Here is a 16,927-nt window from a genome sequence, read left to right on the forward strand (position 1 = left end):
CTTTCTTTTTTTTCTGAAGAAAAGGAAAAAAAATCAGCCGGTCAAATAAATCAATCCCCCCCCCCCCCCTCCCCCCCCGAAATCCACTCCTTAAGTAATTGTTTTAAAGGGTTTTACGGCGCTTGCAACACATTAAGGTCATATCAGGCCCAGGAAAAAGGAAGAAAATGGGATAGTAAAAAGTTCTAGAATTACAATTAAAACACAAAAGAAAAGGTGAAACAAAGGGGAATTGGTTCAAACAGGGAACAGATGTAGATTCCAAGAGCACACCGTCAAAGTACTTAGTTTGAGATCACCTAAAAGTCTCATCCAGACACAAGCACTGGTCCCAACTAAGAGGAATACACTCAAATGTTTACAAATCATATAATATAATATGTAAACTAAACATAATACAATGCATAACAGAGAGATGATCTACAAGGAAAAAGATATCATCTCCCAATACTATAACTATACATTCGACTGTTTCCTTCCCAGCCAGGGTCAGGACAAAACTAAGTAATCTCATTCCAAGACAACAACAGGAAACAATTGGAAAACGGGTATGGGGGGATAGAAGACACAGCATGTACCTCCCTGCCAACTATGGGAGGTCAGCACTCCTTAAGTAAAGATCAGCAATGATCTAATGATCACTGTTTTACCACAAATAATGCCTTTTAGAGACATAAGAATGTAAAGACTCCAAAAAGAAAATAGAAAGTTGTTTATTGATGTAAAGCAAGTAATAAGGTAATAAATTATATAAAAAGATATCTGTTTATATGGAAAATTATTTAGGAATGTTTAATTTTCGCCATTTTATTCTAAACATTGAACCAGGGATACAAACTTTTTTGGGGTTTTTTAAAAAACGCGAACAAAAGTATTTTAAAAAAATGATCTATGTCTTAAAATTAATATCAGAGGGTACTGTGTTGTGGTAGAAAGAGTAACAAAAAAAAAGAAGAAAAATACATCATTTCATCTTCAAACAAGAGCAGAAGCACATTCATAAGTATAGCAACAATTATGGCATAATTTGCTGATGACCACAATGTGACTATTTATGGTGTAGATGAGCTTGAAATTTAAAAAAAAAAGGGAACAAAATCTGAGGAATTCACACAAATCATAAACACAACAGCTCTACTATCATCAGACATGACACCGCCAATGAAGGTTTAGATGACTTGTCGTCATAAGTACTGTTTTTGTTTGTGCAAGTGTGAGAATCCCATGCATCATTTTGCTGATTGACACCATTGATCACATTAAAAATAATAACACTAACTTAGTTGCATATAAATCTAAATTGATGTATGAATTATCGACAACGGAGAATAACCATTACACATTCACAAGCTCACAAAATCATTCACTTATATATAGTAACTTAACGAAACAATGTCAAATTTGAATTAAAAAAAAAAAAAAAAACCCGAAAAAAACGCCACAGAAACTAAATTAGCACGGTATAAATCCATAACTATTGTAAGTGATTCTCAAATAGTGGTCTAATAACTAGTGCTCGTACACCAATATCTGTAGATAGCAGTGACAGATGATGTGCCATTTTTTATAATTGAAATGTAAAATCCAAAGGATTTTCTTCCACATATATGAGAATTTGCAACTAAATTTATGCTTTAAAAACCCCCATAAAACCCCAACAAAACTTTTAAATTCATTTGGCTCGCTTTATACATAATTTGAATGGTATTTGGTTAGACTTGACTTTTGATATTTAATCCTGCTAAAGAGTTTTTCACCTTGACGCAGTACCAAATCTTTGCAATGTCATTTATTTCTCAGCTAACCTCTACTTCAGATTATTTTCACTTTGATATAATAAAGAGGAAAGTTTATTTCATTCAATCAACAATTGAGAATTGAAGAAAAGTCTTTCATTTTAAACAATTTTAGTTGACTTGATACTGGGTATTGTACCAAGGTGAAGAGCCTCTCAACTTGAACAACAATTACACGGCAAAATCCTTATCGTCACACTCTGCTGATTACTACTTAGAAGGCAAGGCACAAGCTTCTTCATTACATTCCATGGCTGCTACTTCTGCATTGGCTGATTTATTGCCCAAATCCCCTTCCATCCCAAGTGATTTCAGCACTTCATTAAGATCCACATGATCAGCTGGGTGTTCTTGTCTGTAAGTCAACAGAACCTTGCCACCTGATTTCAGGAGAAAGAAATATAAATAATACATTTTTAAAAAGTGGTAAAACTACAGTTGAAAGTTATTTTAAAAAAGAGAACAAAAATAAGAAAAGGGAAATTTAATTTTTTTTTAAAGTAAATATTAATAGGTATAAAGGGAAAGAACTCAATAATTATAAACAACAAGCTCTCATGACTGAATAACAGACCTTAACTTTTTTCAGATTTTCAGTCACTATACCCGGCTATAGTTTATTATCCCAATTATGAATACTTTAGCACCACTGGATGGGACCATTTTATTTAAGTAATCTAATGAATGATGGCCTGATACACCAACAATTTAGATGAAAAATTCTTAAGATAAACACTTAAAAGCAAATTTGACATCAAATTTAAAGGAAAAACCCATTCTTTGGATGGACTAATAATATATGTTTCAACTCAGAGTAATAACAATGGCAAAGATTCTAGTGATTCTAGCCATGAGCTACAATGCTATTGGCAATTTATTTTTTTTAAAATAAAGAAAAGAAAAAAAAATTATCGCTGTGGAACGAATCGAGATGCTAGGTTAGAATTTGACAAAAAATGAAACAGATAACCAAGTCACTTAAATTTAGGTTAACCCCTTTTTGCTGTTGTTTGTTTTTATGTGTTTTACAGTGCTTGCGACACTTATAGGTAATTTCAGTACTAGCAAAAGGAAAAAGATGGGATAGTCACAAAAAAGTCTAGATCTGTTATCGAAAGCAACCGAGAAAATGTATCAAAGGAGATTGGTTCAAGTAGGAAACAGAATTGGATTCCAAAAATAATCTATTAATGAGCTTTCTTGTGAGACAGGCAGAGGATCCACCTAAGAAGAATGCTAACACATATAAAAACAATCAAATAAACAAAACAAAAACAAAAAAATATTAAAGTACAAAACAGAGCAAGAGAGATGATTTGCAAGGTAAAAAAAAAAAAGTCATCCCTTCCCTTTAATCCCCGAGAAAAAACATGTAACATTTGACTGTTACCCTCTGGGCTAAGGACACGGCAAATAAAAGTAATATTATTACATGATAAGGACAAACAGTTATATGGAAAAGGAAATCAGATATTCGACTAGGGGAGGGTAGAAGGCCTCATCCCAGCCATATTATTATCTTACATAGTACAGGGAAAGGGCTTGTAGTAAAAAGTATTGATTGTATGCACTTAATTTTCATTTGCCAATTATGCAGCTTCCTGGTGACCCCAGGTCTCAGAGTCAGGAAGCCTTAAGTTTACCTTTATCTACAACCAGGGACCCTCCATTTTGAAAACTATCACCAGCTAAATTACCACCAGTCTTCTTTTCCTTGCTCTGTTAGAATAAAATAATAATGTTAGTAATATGCTAATAATAATATAATAACATGATTTTCTAAGTAAAATTTTGTTGTAGATCCTGTGAAAGACAAGGATGAACATACGTTGTCTGTTTTAAAGACATTTTGGATTTTTGTTGAAAAGAAATGTTTGAAAAAAAGGCGCCTGATTGAAAAGAAAATAAAGCAAAACTTGAAATTCTAACTGGGAAGTGCCAATAATAGTGCCAAGATATCTGATATACATCTACTTATCTCTAATCAGGACATCAATGAATTCTAAATGTCATCATCATAATCTGGGATGAACTCTATCTAAATGCAAAGTTTATCATTTTTACAATCAACACAATTATACAATTGAGAGAGAGAGAGAGAGAGAGAGAGAGAGAGAGAGAGAGAGAGAGAGAGAGAGAGAGAGAGAGAGAGAGAGAGACGGAGGGAGGTAGAGAGAGAGAGACAGAGAGAGAGACAGAGAGAGACAGAGAGAGACAGAGAGAGAGAGAGAGAGAGAGAGAGAGGAGAGAGAGAGAGAGGAGGTAGAGAGAGAGACGGAGGGAGGTAGAGAGAGAGAGAGAGAGAGAGACAGAGACAGAGAGAGAGAGAGAGAGAGAGAGAGAGAGAGAATAAAATAAAGAAATAACTCATCACAGACAAGACCAAAAAGTGTTTAAAAGTTTACTCCTTTAGATGTCACATAAGTGACCCAGAGCTAAGAAAAGTATCATCCAGGCTTACATATAATGTTACTCAAGTGTGGTACTGCAGTTTGGTCCTCGCTTTGTAACAGAGATACCAAGCTCACGTCCCATCTGCCATGCTGCATGACCTTCAGCTCTCAAATAACATTGTACTTATGATGGATGACCCAGAGTGATTCTTGTCACTTGAAAATAAATTGCCATTTAGGGAAGTTTTTGTTTTTAAGGGTTTTACGGCGCTTGCAACACATTTAGGTTATATCAGCGCCAGTAAAAAGGAAGAAAATGGGATAGTAAAAAGTTCTAGAATTACAATTAAAGCATCCAAGAAAAAGTAAGACAAAGGGGAACTGATAACAAATAGGGATCAGATGTAGATTCCAAGAGCATACCATCAATGTACTTAAGTTTGAGATCACCAATAAGTCTCATCCGGACACAAGCACGGCCCCCACTAAGAGGAACACACTCAAATGCTTACATTATAAATTATAACAAATATAATACATAACAGAGAGATGATTTACAAGGAAAAAAATATCATCTCCAAAACAATAACTATGCATTTAACTGTTTCCCTCCCAGCTCGGACCAAGACCAGGGCCAGGACAAAACCAAGCAATCCCATTCTAAGACAAAGACAGAATGCAAGTTGGAAAACAGATATAGGGGGATAGAAGACACAATAAGTACCTCCCTGCCCACTATGGGAGGTAGGAACCCCAGCCAGCATTTAGGGAAGAACAAGAATACCATTTATATATAAATATAAAAAATATCAAGTTACCTCCGAGATAGCATTCCTTCCATGTTTACCCAAAACTGATCCAATGGCTGAGAACAAATTCATCCTGAAATAACAATAGTAAAAGAGAAGGATATAGTGGACTCAATATTCAATGAGCTCTTAAACCAAAAAAATCCTACAATTCAAGATGGAAAAAATCAAGCTCAACCTTGTATACAATTATCTGATAATAATTCCAATCCCCTTCCATTTGCTGTCGACCGAGTTTACAAGTCTGTTTTTTAAGTCTTATATCTATGTAAAGATTACTTTTTGCATTTAAAAACAAAAGTCGTCTTGTCATCCATAAGTTAATTTATCAGAATTCACTCACAGAAAAATGCCTGATGCACACATCAAATCCTTGCACGTATACAGAAAATGGCCACTTGAGTTGGGAGTTGGCTCAAAGGTAACATCGACATTATTTACCAAACCAAGGGAATATGAAGATTGGATTCTATTCATGCGTAAGGGGCATCTTTCTTGTCAAATATGCTAGAAACTAAAACTAACACAAGTGGTCTTAAGCACTTTTTCTGTTCAGTAAAGCGTGACAAGTGGCTTTCAAACTCCATTGATCAAACAGGAATAATGACCACAAAAACACAGAGAGAACTATCATATAACTTTTAAATCTAAGACAAAGGTCATTGCCAACAGGCTATTCTGACACATTGACCCAACAATTCTAACATCAGCAAGAAATGTAGTGTTAAAAAAAAAAAAGAAAAGCAAAACAGTAAAATACAAACAAAAAAAAAGAACAATTCTCAATCATACACAATATTGTATAAGCACAGTCCAAGCTGTGAAGAGCACCAAAACATTTTGAATTGTCTTCTTCTTATATTAAAACCACAGCTACAGTCTCTGAAGAACTTTGTGGCAGAGATATTGTTCAATGATTAATGGCACTGACATATATGGTTGGATTTTTAAAGTCTCTGGTAGATTGTCCCCAGAGCGTATAATTGGTATTTTGATGAGGTAAAGTTAAGTGTTTGTATGTTATTGAAGAAGTGTGATATTAGTACAGTGATGGTATATTTCATTTATAAAGTCAGACCCAAACTAAATTAACAAATATTTATGACCCATCCCAGAAGACTATAATGTATGTCTGGATCAACCAGATATAAATTTTCTTTTTATGAAATAGACCTTGACATTACCTATTGAGTTCAAATTTTAAAAAGCCAAGATAAGCACACAAACTTGTACTATTCCTTTAATAAAATGTTTATTTGTGAAACACATTACTCACCTGCTAAACCCGAGTTTCTTGTAGCATTCCTTCTTTAAATCAATGTACAATTCTGAAAAGTTAGAATAGAAATGAAATCACTTTTCCTTGATTGCAAACTTGATCCAAAATTCTCTCTCTCACAGACAACGTACATTATCAATTCCCCCCCCCTTTCTCTTTTGTACACACATTGAGACATGTTTCGGCTACAACTCTTCTCGATTTTCCTCCTTCATTGCCACCACTTCTCTCATCTACTCTTTAAATGCCCCCCCCCCCTCCCTCATCAACCTCCTCTCATCTGACATACCAGACAGTCTTTCTCTCTGAATGACTAACCAGCTTCACACCATTTTAAAAACTGTGTCTGGAAAATTATCGGATACTAACGGATTTCACACTTTTGGCATTTGAAATTTGATATAAATAAGATTAAATAAATGCCTTATCATCCCACTCTCCAAGAAAAAATCAACTCTCGACAATGTCAAAACTTAAGATCTATAACCTGATCTGCCATGCTCACAAGATGTTACAAAAAATAATAACATGATCGTCTGAAAGGTGAAGTGGAGGAACATCTTCCAGAAGCACAAGCAGGTTTCAGACCTAGCTGAAGCAAATATTTAACTGCAGAATTTAATTTAAAACATATGCAACATCTTCCATATAAATGATAAAAATATAATAAAATAGACAAACTATAGGTCTAATTTATATCATTAGGGATTCTGGCTCTAAATAAATTGACATAATTTGATTAAATGGCTGAAATTCTTCATACAGGCGCCACTTCAATAATAGTAAATATACTGATTTGCTAACCTGGAGTTAAAGTGGTATTTATCCAAAGGAAAAAAAACCCCAACAAATTTATCTATATCAGACCAGAAAAATGATTTGTTTTCAATAATTTTATAGATCATTTGGATTTGCAATCGAGATGCAGCCGTGTGAACATCTTTGAAAGGTTTGTTGTAGCTTTAGACATCCTATATAATATCTGTATCAGGCAAATTAACAATTAAAAATAGCCGAAATATCATTAGTTTTATTAAACTATGGCCAGTAGAAAGCAGCAGAACAAATTCTGGGAGTTTTGGTTATCATTCTTCCACAGATTATCCGCCAAATGACAAAATCTCATAACGAGGGAAGTAACCCGTATTTTAGGCTCTCATCTTCTTTTTTTTTTTTGCTTTGCATTCATTAATATATTAAATCTATCTTAAATTTCTTAGATATGATTTGAAACATTCACTAATAGGTATAAGTCTTTCAAAGCATCTCTTGAGAATATTACCTAGATTAATGGTTATACTCTATACTTTCATGGAAAGTCTTAACTGTCAAAAATATTATATCTATATATGCCATTAATATTATGCTATGTATATTATTGTTTAATATGTATTATATAAAACCTATGACATTTATAGTATAATCACAGGTCTTCCCTGAGTGGTGCCTGTATATGGAAGGTCTTTCAATTAAATGATAAAATTATGAGAAAGACATGACCAGACGACACATAATTAATTTACCATTGGGGGCTTTGGCTCTAAACTAACCTAATTTGTTAAAAGATAAAATCATGGGAAAGACAGAAAAGTGACTTACCACCAGAAAAAAACTCTCCCTTAACAAATTCTTCAACCCCAAGTTCCTCAAGACCGACAGCCACAAAGCGAATATTTTTGGCATCAAGTCGAGGCTTCAACTGGGATATTTCCTTGGCAGCCAGCCTACACATCATTCATCCAAATCTTCTCAAAAATGTGATCACAACAGGTGATTCCTTCCAAAATGTTTCTATGGCTATCATCTGAAAATTGAGAGGAGAGTTGAGTAAAACATGAATCCACATGTTGTTTTATTTCTAACACTTTTTTTTTTACCTTTAACAGTGGTACATACCAACAGTCAATTTCTTTATTTAATCAAAAGTCAAAATGCACTTTTTAAATGTCTGTGTCACTAATTGAACTCGGAACAGATATTATTAATTTTCCATCTGAGAAACTGAATTTGATGGTGACAAAAACTAAGATGAGGAGATAGAACCGACTAGGATCGAAGTGTCTATTCAGACTCAAGTCTCCGGGGGGCAGTGAGGGCAGAGGGTGATTTAGAGATGGAAGAGTTCAGAAGTAATTCTGTTTTGCCCATATCACACTGACCTATCTCATATCCCTACTTCGTACTGTAGCAGGATTGTTGCCAACACCTATCAGAATATGTTTTTTGTTTGTTCGTATGTTTTTTGTCATTTTATTTGGACATTGTGTTATGTTGTTAAAAAAGCTTTTCCTTTAGACCACGGTTACTTTGACTTTTGTTCCTTTTGGAGAGTTTTAACTCCTTCCTTTTTAACTTTTAATTGGACTTTCAATTGATCTACGATGTTTCTTTTCTCGTCAAATAAAGCGGGTTTAGACTACCTGTTGATAGTGACTATTATATACTTGTTATTTTTACATTCGAAGTGGCAATTCAGACTCGGGTCTGAACAGTCTCTTGTGGCTATTCGAACTCAAACTCCAATGTGCGTGCATGGAACTGATAAAGAAATAGAAAATGAGTTCAGAATAAATTTTGTTTTGCCCATATCACACAGACTCAGTTCATACCTCTACTTTGGATTGTAGAAGGATTGTGGCCTGTCTCATACTATCGGAATATGTAATTTTTAAATTATAAATCTAGGTTATGTTTGGCCTGATTTTATTTGGACACTGCTTTATGTTGTTAAATAAGCTTTTCACGGCTTTTCATTTATATCACAGTTACTTTGACTAACTTTTGTTTCTTTTGAAGAGTTCTAACTTTTTTTTTAAAATTTCAATCTGGACTTCCAATTGATCCATGATTTTGTCTTTCTCGTCAATTAAAGCGGGTTTAGACTGTGTGGTGATAGTTACTAAAATCGTAATTTTGATTGGCATTAATTTTATTTAATTATCAATAATTACAATATATATATATATATATATATATATATATATATATATATATATATATATATATATATATATATATTGTTTTTTTTTAAACCAACAAAATCTATACTTTTACAGGAGACTATTCAGACTAGAGTCAGAATAACTGCAGCCTTTAATTTTATATTACATCGATTTTATGTAATTATTGATAGCTGAAATAAAAAAAAATAAAAATTAAAAACAAGAAACCCACAATGTCATGGGAGACTATCCAGACTGAGTCCGAATAATCCGTTGATTGCACATGCACAGAGAAAGTTGTCAGTGCTGATTCAATTAACTCATTCAAGAACAGACTGGATAGCTATTGGAAAAACCAAGAAATCTTCTATGATTACAAGACATGCATCACATTCTGTCTTCACGGTAATCTGCAACCGGAAGAAACAAAGATGACACCTGCTGACTGAGTCCAGCGATGAGGATCATTGAGAACCTGTGCTGGAAATCATCTCTAAGTATCTCTAAGTAAGTATGCGCATTGGAATTTGAGTAAAAAAAAAGCCACAAGAAACTATTTCAGACTCGAGTCCCAATAGTATATAGCCCCAGCCGACAAACCGACTAAAGGCGGATTAGGATTGTTGTGTAGTGTAATTTGTAATTCCATTCACCAGTCCTAACTGCAGTTATTGCTTATGATCATATCATTGTCATTATTAGTACTTTAAAAAAATATTATTGCAGTGCAGCATATGAACGGTTATGTATGATCATTCATTATATTATATTAAATTATATCAATAATTATGGATCGTCGCACTTGGACTTGGACTTGGTGGACTGAATCTGAAAAAAAAAACAACTCAACTTTTATGTTTCGCTGTGATTATCCCCAGACACCTGTCTGGGGATAATAAAAATTTGTTATCCCCAGACACCTGTCTGGGGATAACAAATTTTTATTATCCCCAGACGCATATTTGAAACTCCGCTCTTTTAAACAATTATCCACATTCCAGAATATGGCAAGTTTCCAGATGCACATAGAAATAAGGAAAGTTAATAAAATATCTATAAAAACATAAAATTAACCAACATTAAAATCAGTTGTTCCTACATATACACAATATGCGTCAACTTCGAAGTGGGTGTCATGGCCGAATGGTTTAGTCGTCTGCCCTGGAAGTTTGACCATAATCGACGTTGTGGGGTCGAATCCTGTTAACGTCACTTTTTTTTTTTTTTTTTTTTTTTTAAAATTCCGTCTTCTTTTTACAGAACGTTGAAAGGGATAAATGTCCCATCCATCCTCCCCCCACCTCTTTTTTTTTATTATTAAACTCTCTCTCTCTCTCTCTCTCTCTCTCTCTCTTCCTCTCTCTCTCTCTCTCTCTCTCTCTCTCTCTCTTCTTTCTTTTTTTTTTCTAATTTCTAGCAAATATATTCGCCCCCACTCCGATCTCATATAGTGTCTAAAAAGAATAAATAATTAAAAAGCAAACAAACAGAAATATTCAGAGAGCGACCAAATGGTCAGATAGTAAAAACAATAATTGTCTTAAGAATAAAAACAATTTAAGAAATTCATGCTCTGAAACGGAACATTTACATAAAGGTTTAGCAAACAAAAAACTCTAAGGTTTAGGTCAAAATATAAAAAGAAAAAAGAAAAAGAGAGATTTCCCTCGGAGCAGGGAATAGTGTTAACAATAAATAATAATAATAATAATAATAAATAATAATAATAATAATAATAATAATAATAATAATAATAATAATAATATTATAATAATAATAATAATATAATAATAATAATAATAAAATAATAATAATAATAATATAATATAAAGAGTATTAATAATAAAATAATACTATTATTGATAAAATAATAAGATTATGATGGTAATAGTAATAATAATAACAAATATTACATATTATTATATATTATTATATTATATTATTAATTATTATTATTATTATTATCATTGACCAAAAAAAAAAAAAACAATAATAGATCTAGACAAATTAAATAATGAAATAATATTATCGAGAATAAAAATTCAACTGATTAAAAAAAAAACCTCTGCTTAAACTCGAACAAAAGTGAAAACAAAAAAATCCAATTGGGAAGAAAGAAAGAAAAAGGGAAAAAAAAAAAAAAAAAAAAAAAATGAGTGGGGGGGGGGGGGGGGGGGGGGGGGGGGGGGGGGGGGGGGGGGGGGGGGGGGGGGGGGGGGGGGGGGGGGGGGGGGGGGGGGGGGGGGGGGGGGGGGGGGGGGGGGGGGGGGGGGGGGGGGGGGGGGGGGGGGGGGGGGGGGGGGGGGGGGGGGGGCGCGTCTGGGTCGAATCTGTGCAGCTAAAAGGAGTAAAATGAAAGGTGGCCTTACCCACTGAGCTGCCTATCCATAACCGCTATCGGAATATTTTAAATTCATATATGAGCTAAACATATTTCCACCATTTTTGCTTCCTTGTTTTGGTAGTTATTTTCATCTCTGATTCGAATAAAAATATGTTGTTGGATCTAGTTTTGTGGACGTGTGATACTAAATTGTATTGTCTTGTGCGAAGCAGACAGGAAAATAACAGGTGTGGGTTTTGGGTTTTGGGGCGGACAACACCATGGCCTAGGAATTCGTCCGCGACATAAAAATTATTCCCGTCGTCCCCAAAATTGTGGCCAGAATGAGCAAATTATAGAAACAAGAGATGATCAATAAAGTTAACAGGTAGGTTGGTAATGAAAATTTAAATGGTTGGTGGACTATGAACAGATTTGATGATTAACAACTTTCTTCCTGGTTGAAAATAAAAAGTCGAATTGCCAGTTTGACGTTTTCAGATCAAAGTAACAAAAGAAATTTCATTGATCCATTTGCTTTAAAATATTTTTTTTTAAAGAGCTGGATTTGACATTTGATCACTATTTACTTTCATCTTGTGTTAAATATCACTTGATATATTAACTGTTTTGGGACACAACCACTAGTATTTTTTCCAGAATATTTGGTATTTTTCACGCCTAGTTTGGCATTTTGCATAAAATGTTTCTGCCCACTTGCTAAATGCGTCTGGGGATAGTATCCTCAGACAGGTGTCTGGGGATAACAAAAATTGGTTATCCCCAGACACCTGTCTGGGGATAACGAATTTTTATTATCCCCAGACAGGCGTCTGGGAATAATGACAGCCTTTATGTTTATTACGACTCTCTACTTACCTCACCAGTTGCAACACTTTTCACAAGATTGTTTGCAATTTTTGAGGGATCCATGGTTCCGTTTGCGTATGCTTCTCCGAAAACAAACCTGAACACGTACACCCAAAACAGGTATATCAATTTTATAGGAAACCAGTGTAGGATGACGATCCACTCTAAAGTCCAAGAAGAAAGTGTAGAATCTCGGGACATGACTCACTCAAACTGTCTTCCCTTGCAGAAGAGTTAGAACCTTGTTATGTGATAATAAGGTCAAGGTCGGTTTATACGGTCGTTCTTTTGTTCTAAATCGTATTATTTATTTATCTATTTATTCATAATCTAGGATTTATTTATTTTGACGTGCACACACCAGCTTAACGTCGTTTTGTTTATCTAAATCTTTTGTTGAGCATTTGGTACTATCTACATATTATCACCCTTATATAATTCTTGTGTAAATCTTGATTTGAGTGATTTGCAGTTGAAGAAACGATGAAAATTATCTTTATATATTCCGTATCGAAGACACATATAGAACAGTAACGTGATGGTCGAGCATTACGAAGCAAGTCTTCAGAGGAAAGCCCCCCCCCCCCCCTCCACCTTCTTTTCCACATAATAATAGTAATAATAATAATAATAATAATAATAATAATAATAATAATAATAATATAAAATATATCACGCACGGCGTGATATATAAAATAGATGAATAAATTATAATATAAGTGTCTCATCTGTTTTTAAGTCTCTTTATTCACATTGTCTCATCGCACTCAGGTGTAAACTGAGTACATGGCCTGTAAAAAACGCCGTCATTCTCGAGAAATAATATTGTGCCTTGCAATCGGCATGACTCTACCTACATGTAAAGTGTTACTGTTGGCTTGGGACCACTTGCAAAGAGCATTGAGGATGTATTTATTTATTTATTTATTATCATCATCATCATCATTATCATCATCATCATCATCATCATCATCATCATCATCATCATCATCATCATCATCATCATTATTATTATTATTATTGCAGCTTTGAAAAATGTAAGTTCTAAAGCTTAGTTTATTTTGATAAGACCTTTTGATAGCTAATAAATAACGTTAAAAACGACAAAACCCAGAAAGATAAACAAAACATAAACAACCCATAAATGAAGCACTGAAGGAATACACGAAAAAAAACAAACAAAAATATAAAAATAAACCGGCAACGCCCCCCCCCCCCCCCCCCCCCCCCCCCACAAAAAAGTAATCCCCTACCCCAGACCCTAAGATATGCGCGAAGCCAAGATTATAACCCTCTACAAAAACAAGGGAGACCGCAGTGACTGTAACAACTACAAGGGGATCTCTCTACTGAGTATTGTGGGGAAAGTATTTGCGCGTGTTGTCCTCGCTCGACTGCAAGTCCTCGCCGAAGGCATCTACCCAGAGTCGCAGTGTGACTTCAGAGCGAGACTTGCTTCAGAGCCGAGGGGTCGACATGGGACATGATTTTCACTGTACATCAGCTCCAAGAGAAAAGCAGAAAACAGATGGCCCTCTACATTGCGTTTATTGACCTGACAAAGGCTTTTGACTTTGTCAACAAGAAGGACCTTTTCCAGTTGCTAAAAAAAGATTGGCTGTCCTCCCCAGCAGCTCAGCATCATTGCCTCCTTCCACGACGACACGAAGGACACCATCAGCTATGACGATGAAGCCTCAGAACCCTTCCCAATGCACACCGGCGTGAAACAAGGCTGTGTCCTTGCACTGACTTTGTTCGGTATATGTTCTCCCTGCTGCTGAAGTTTGCATTCGAGCAGTCCACAGAAGGGGTCCGTTTGCACACCAGAAGTGATGGGCAGCTGTTCAATCTGGGACGGTTGAGAGCAAGACCAATGTCCGCTCAGTCCTTTTAATGGAAATGCTATTTGCGGATGATGCAGCTCAGTACTCACAAACAGAGGAAAACCTTCAGCGGCTGATGGGCAGCTTTTTCCACGCCAACAGGGAATTCAGGCCGAAAATCAGCATCAAGAAAACTAACGTCATGTGGCAGGATGTCCCCTCTACACCAGAAATTCGCATTGACAACGAGGAGCTAGAAGTGACTGATCATTTCACCTGCCTGGGCACAACCATCACCAGCAACCTCTCACTTGATGCAGAATTAGACAAGCTGCCGCTGCCATGGCACAACTGAGCAAGAGAGTGTGGACCATTAAGCAACTCACTTTGAAACCAAACTCAAATTCTATCAGCGTGCGTACTCAGTAGGCTATTGTATGGCAGTGAATCCTGGAAAACATAATATGCCAGACAGGAGTACCGCCTGCAAAACTTCCACACGACGAATTCTCGGCATCAAGTGGAAGGACCGATTCACCATCACCGCGATGATAAAAAGAGGGAACTCCATCAGTATGCATCTCATGCTCTTCCAGCGATGGCTTAGTAGCGCAAACAGGATGGACGATACTTAAAGACCATGTATGGTGAACTAGCTTCTGAACGTCGCCAACCGGACGTCCAGCTCTGCGTTTCTATGATGTCTGCAAGCGAGGACAGGCATCAGCTCAAACACATGGGAATCGCGTGTTGACGACCGCAGTGGCTGAAGATATGCGATGAGCGAGTGAGTCAAAAGAGGCGAGGAGATGAGAAAGAAGAAGTTTGAGGAGAGTAGAGCAAGGAGGAGAGAGAGGCAACAGAACCAAGCACAAAACTCACAATCAAACTACGTGTGCGGCAACTGCGGTAGAGACTGCCATGCAAGTATCAGTCTGCTGAGTCACACTCGTCGTCGCTCTCAACAAGACTGATGAGACCAAAATCACACAGGGCGCAAACCATCGTTTCTCGAAATGGAAGAATGCCCACTACTAAATCATTATCACAATACGTAACTAAATTAATAGAGATTTTATCAAAACGATAATTTTGGAGCACATCATGGAGAATGGTTTTAAATACGTAGATTAAGAATCATTCAAAATTGCAGGTTGAAAAAATATCAATTCAAGCTTAGTTTATTTTGCTTAGACATTTTGATAGCTAAAAACTAAATTAAAAACGACCCCCCCCCCCCCCCCCGAATAATAAACAAAACATAGACCCCCCCCCCCCCCCCCAATATTACTGAAACAACAATGCATGAAATAACAACAAACAAAAACAAAACAAGAACATAGAAATAAACCAGCAGAAAAACTCCGAAAAGAGCACCGCCCCCCCCCCCTCCTTAAAAAAAAAAACCCACACACAAAACAAAACAAAACAAAAACAACAAACACATAAACAAATATAATAGAAAAGCAACGGATCTAATAAAGCCCACACCTCTAAAATAACTAGGTACACTCTATAAACAACTTACTAGTTTTCCCGAATATGTTAAAATTGTCGAAATATCATATTGGTGATCGTTTCACAATCTGATTAAAAATACAATTGAATTCTTGATCAATCACAGGTCATTGAAGGTCAGCATTTTGACAGAATCTTATTATTCCAGGCTTTTTTATTAAAAGGTGGTACGTGATAATATTAACAAATCGTTTCCTTCGCGTTTTTCCCCCTTCAGTTCGAGCCAGTGAAAATGGTTCAAGCAAGAAAATCATATCAAATGCTGTTTATAATATGAGATCATTAATTACTTTTAATTCAAAATGTTGTTAAAATGAATAATGGCGAGTTTCTGGTACATTATATGTATTTGTATTTGGTCATTACCGCCTTGTTAAAGAAAAGGATAGAACACGTATATACACAGACCTAGTTTGTAATCGTGATCTTTACACTATAATAATATTGGTAATTCATCGTAGAAAAGGCCAATGACCTCAACCTTGAGTAGGGTTTGTAGGACATAGCAATAGTAGCAGTGACCCACGCATACAACTAGTGTGATACGAATATCTGAAGAGAGTCTTCATAATGATGGTTGATTCCTTCTAAATGAAGATGAAGTATTCTTCACACACAAGCTGCCATGTCGTGAATATTTACTCTAGTTGTAACGTTACTAAATAAATAAATATGAATAGTCATATAGTGCATTCCCAAAGATTCGTTTATCATAATGTTTTCCACAGTGCTTCATATTCTATCTTAATTCTTTCACAGATCTGTTCGAAATACACAATACTTATTTATTCTTGACATAATATTATGTGATGCCACATAAAATAGCTCCTTACTGTAAATGACGCCCCCACAAATGGTAGGGGTACCTTGGGAAATGAATAACAATTATCCCAATAAATTAGTGTCTTCTGGTTATTCATTCACAGACACCCTCGTTGCCTTCAGCTCCTGACTAATCTGTTTTAAGCTTTACTTTAAAAATACTTAAACCTGATAATTTGAAGTCTTAGCTTTAATTATTGGGGGTGGGGGGGGGGGGGGAAGTTGAGGTTAATGATATTAACTCATTGATACTGTAAGATTTTGTGGGTTCGTGATATGACACTCGCCTTTGGACTGGTAGATCTCTGGCTCGAGTCCCACTGTGGGCGACGCAAAGTTGAATCCTTGG

The 16,927-nt window shown here is 35.6% G+C and overlaps 1 protein-coding gene across 1 annotated transcript; it reads right to left on the bottom strand.

The window, feature by feature from the left end:
* Positions 1–697: 697 nt before the first annotated feature.
* On the bottom strand, positions 698–12,627 carry LOC144970873 (prostamide/prostaglandin F synthase-like). The gene is made up of 6 exons (XM_078910996.1): positions 12,422–12,627; positions 7,877–8,081; positions 6,275–6,326; positions 5,008–5,071; positions 3,440–3,515; positions 698–2,176 (listed from the first exon to the last, which is right to left on the bottom strand). Exons 2-6 carry the CDS (start codon positions 8,010–8,012, stop codon positions 2,007–2,009), a joined length of 498 nt encoding a protein of 165 aa, XP_078767122.1. The 5' UTR covers positions 8,013–8,081; positions 12,422–12,627; the 3' UTR covers positions 698–2,006.
* Positions 12,628–16,927: the final 4,300 nt, after the last annotated feature.

This window comes from Berghia stephanieae, chromosome 4, assembly GCF_034508935.2.
Source record: "Berghia stephanieae isolate SIO BIC M18660-M18661 chromosome 4, UCSD_Bste_1.3, whole genome shotgun sequence".
NCBI classification, from domain to species: domain Eukaryota; kingdom Metazoa; phylum Mollusca; class Gastropoda; order Nudibranchia; family Aeolidiidae; genus Berghia; species Berghia stephanieae.

Coding starts and splice junctions, on each gene's coding strand:
- LOC144970873 (XM_078910996.1), bottom strand. CDS start 8,012: ATGATGTGTAGGCTGGCTGCCAAGGAAATATCCCAGTTGAAGCCTCGA. Junction 5,072..6,274: donor AAGAAACTCGGGTTTAGCAG/GTGAGTAATGTG, acceptor TTGTTATTTCAG/GATGAATTTGTTCTCAGCCA. Junction 2,177..3,439: donor GTCCCTGGTTGTAGATAAAG/GTAAACTTAAGG, acceptor TCCTGAAATCAG/GTGGCAAGGTTCTGTTGACT.